This window comes from Colobus angolensis, unplaced genomic scaffold (assembly GCF_000951035.1).
Source record: "Colobus angolensis palliatus isolate OR3802 unplaced genomic scaffold, Cang.pa_1.0 Scaffold242, whole genome shotgun sequence".
NCBI lineage: Eukaryota > Metazoa > Chordata > Mammalia > Primates > Cercopithecidae > Colobus > Colobus angolensis.
Genome location: NW_012115622.1, coordinates 1399648 through 1403410, shown reverse-complemented (window position 1 = coordinate 1403410; position 3763 = coordinate 1399648). Strand labels below are relative to the sequence as shown.

Sequence of the window (3763 nt, the reverse complement as noted above, 5' to 3'; positions counted from 1 at the left end):
ATGGTCTCGATCTCCTGACCTCGTGATCCGCCCGTCTCGGCCTCCCAAAGTGCTGGGATTACAGGCTTGAGCCACCGCGCCCGGCCTTCACTTTTAAATATAACCAGTGTGCCTGTGGTCCTAGCTATTCAGGAGGCTGAAGCGGGAGCATCGCTTGAGCTCAGTACTTTGAGGCTGCAGTGAGCTTTGATCTCACCACTGCACTCCAGCCTTGGCAACAGATCAAGACCTTGTCTTTAAAAAAAATTCTTTTTTATTAAAAAATAAAAATACGGCTGGGTGCGGTGGCTCACGGCTGTAATCCCAGCACTTTGGGAGGCTGAGGCAGGTGGATCACAAGGTCCGGAGTTTGAGACCAGCCTGGCCAATATGGTGAAAACCCATCTCTACTAAAAATACAAAAATTAGCTGGCCATGGTGATGCGTGCCTGTAGTCCCAGCTGCTTGGGAGGCTGAGGCAGGAGAATCACTTGAATTGCTTGGGAGGCAGAGGTTAGAGTAAGCTGAGATCGCCCCACTGCACTCCAGCCTGGGTGACAGAGCAAGACTCAATCTCAAAAAAATTAATTAATTAATTAATTAAAAATAAGACCAGGTGCTGGCACAGCAGGTGGATTGCTTAAGCCCAGGGGTTCAAGACCATTCTCAGCAACATGTTGAAACTCCATCTCTACAAAAGATACAAAAATTAGCTGGGCATGGTGGTGCGCACCTGTAGTCCCAGCTACTGGGGAGGCTGACGTGGGAAGTTCACCTGAGCCTGGGAGATCAAGGATGCAATGAGTCAAGATCGCCCCACTGCAATCCAACCTGGGTAACATAGTGATATCCTCTGTCATAAATAAATGAATTGGCCGGGCGTGGTGGCTCACTCCTGTAATCCCAGCACTTTGGGAGGCCAAAGCGAGTGGATCACGAGGTCAAGAGATCGAGACCATCCTGGCCAACATGGTGAAACCCCGTCTCTACTGAAAATGCAAAAATTAGCCAGGCATGGTGGTGTGTGCCTGTAGTCCCAGCTACTAGGGAGGCTGAGGCAGGAGAATTGCTTGAATCTGGGAGGCGGAGCTTGCAGTGAGCTGAGATCGCGCCACTGTACTCCAGCCTGCCAACAGAGCGAGACTCTGTCTCAAAAAAAAGAAAATTAATTAGTTAATTAATTAAATAGCAAAGAAACAATTAACAGAATGAAGAGACAACCTATCTTTTTCTTTTCTTTTCCTTTTTTGTGGGGGGACGGAGTTTCACACTTGTCACCCAGGCTGGAGTACAGTGGTGTGATCTTGGCTCACCGTAACCTCCTCCTCCCAGGTTCAAGCGATTCTCCTGCCTCAGCCTCCTGAGTAGCCTCGGACTCCTAAAGTACTGTCATTACTGATGTGAGCCACCATGCCCAGCCTTTTCTCGGCTCACTGCAACCTCCTTCTCCCAGGTCCAAGCAATTCTTCTGTCTGAGCCTCCCAAGTAGTTGGGACTACAGGCATGTGCCACCAGGCCCAGCTAATTTTTTTGTATTTTTAGTACAGATGGAGTTTCACCATGTTGGCCAGGCTGGTCTTGAACTCCTGATCTCAGGTGATCCGCCTGCTTCGGCCTCCCAAAGTGCTGGGATTACAGGCGTGAGCCACCGTGCCCAGCCACGTGAATAGGAGAAAATATTTGAATAGGAGAAAATATTTAAAAATTAGTTATCTGAATAGGAGAAAATATTTAAAAATTAGTTATCTGGTGGGGAGCTAATATTCAGACTATATAAGGAAATCAAACAACTCAACAGTAAAAGAACAAATTATCTCACTGAAAAAATGGCCAAAGACATACAAAATGGCCAATAGGTCTATGAATAAATGCCCCCACTTTTTTCTCTGCTTTGCTTTCTTTTTTTTTTTCCCTGGAGACAGGGTCTTACTCTGTTGCCCAGGCTGGAGTGCAATAGCGTGAGTCCACCTGGTTGGCGTTCACAGCTCACAGCAGCCGCAACCCCCCGGTTTCAAGGAATCCTCCCACCCTGGCCTCCTAAATGTGGTACCATTACACCCAGCTAATTTTTTTTTTTTCTTTTCTGTAGAGACAGGCTCTCACTATGCTGCTGTAGCTGGTCTCAAACTCCTGGGCTCAAGCGATCCTCCTGCCTCTACCTCCTGACATTCTGGGATTACAGATCTGAGCCACCAGGCCCAGCCAACATTTTTTCTAATTATTGGGGAAATGCAAATCAAAACTACAATGAGATCATCTCAACCCATCTCAAAAAATGACTATTACTTAAAAGACAAGAAATAACAGACACTGGTGAGGATGTAGAGAAAAGGAGCTCCTATACACCACTGGTGGTAGCGTAAACTAGTACAGCCACTATGGAAGACAGTATGGATATTTCTCAAAAAAATAAAAATAGAACTACCATACGATCAGCCGGGCATGGTGGCTCACACCTGTAATCCCAGCACTTTGGAAGGCTGAGGTGGGTGGATCACCCAAGGTCAGGAGTTCGAGACCAGCCTGACCAACAAGGTGAAACCTCGTCTCTACTAAAAATACAAAAAAAAAACAACAGCCAGGTATGATGGTGCATGCCTGTAATCCCAGCTACTCAGGAGGCTGAGGCAGGAGAATCACTTGAACCCAAGAGGCAGAGGTTGCAGTGAGCCAAGATAGTACCAGGGCACGCCAGCCTGGGCGACAGAGTGAGACTCTGTCTCAAAAAAAAATTTTTTTTAATAAAAAAAAAAATAACTTTTTCTGGGGGACAGGGTCTCGCTCTGTCATCCAGACTGGAATGCAGTGGTGCCATCATAGGTCCCTGCAAACTCCACCTGGGTTCAAGCGACACTCTCCACTCAGCCTCCAGAGTAGCTTGGAGTACAGGTGCACCACCACTCCTGGCTATTTATATATGCAGGATGCTGATTATTTCATGTTTCATGGAGGTGTGTTTATACTACTCCAGGATGCTATATCATATTGCATCCTATGCAGTAGCTTAGCCCCTGGGAAAAATATGAAGGGAATAGCAAAGTCTCAGGGTTGGATGCTTTTCCAACTTTTCCAGGGAAGACCAGGAATATTCAGGCCAATCATGACTGTCTGCGAGTTCCCCAGGAAGCAGGGGTTCTGGTTTCCAACACCCTTTTCCTAGTCTGCCTGAAAGGACAGAGAAGCAGAGCAGCTGAGTGAGGCTTTCTCTGCTCCACCTAGAATAGCAACAGCCGCAAGCACAGTAGTAGCCCCAAGATGAGTCCCTCTACCTTCCCAGCACCCCAAGCCACCCCTTTCCAAACCTTACCTTTTGGCATCATCCTTAGAATATTAAACACTTGACTTCTCTCAATGAGATGCTTGGCCTGGAAAAAGTGCATGCTGGGTGGGAATATCAGGGTCTTCATGGCCTCCTTCATCTCAGCGATTTTGAGCGTCATGAGCCTCTCATTGGCCTGCTCCTCCTTGGTGTTCAGCACCAGCGGCCCCCCCAGCCGCATCATTTTTTCTTTCAACAACAGATGCGCCTCATCTATGGATAGAGCTGAGCGGAAGAAAGACATTGCCACAGCCAACAGCAAGAAGCGCAGGGCTGGCCACTCAGATGGGCCATCCACCAACATCGGGATGCCTGGACGAGGAAATGGCTCCAATGGACACTCCACGGGACTGCAAAAGAGGGGAGGGGAGTGAAAATCTACAGATTTAAGGGTCAAACTCTGATCTTCCTTTTCTCGCCAAGCTCTCAGATTACCAGAAGGCAGGATATTGAAGGATTCTTCTT

General features: G+C 47.7%; 1 protein-coding gene across 1 annotated transcript in view; it reads right to left on the bottom strand.

The window, feature by feature from the left end:
* The window catches only part of CECR1 (cat eye syndrome chromosome region, candidate 1), a 69839-nt gene that overhangs the window by 59521 nt on the left and 6555 nt on the right, over positions 1-3763 (bottom strand). The window contains exon 2 of the mRNA XM_011945670.1: positions 3287-3648. Within this exon, the coding sequence (XP_011801060.1) occupies positions 3287-3602 (316 nt within the window). The 5' untranslated portion in view covers positions 3603-3648. The remainder of the gene's footprint in view (positions 1-3286; positions 3649-3763) is intronic.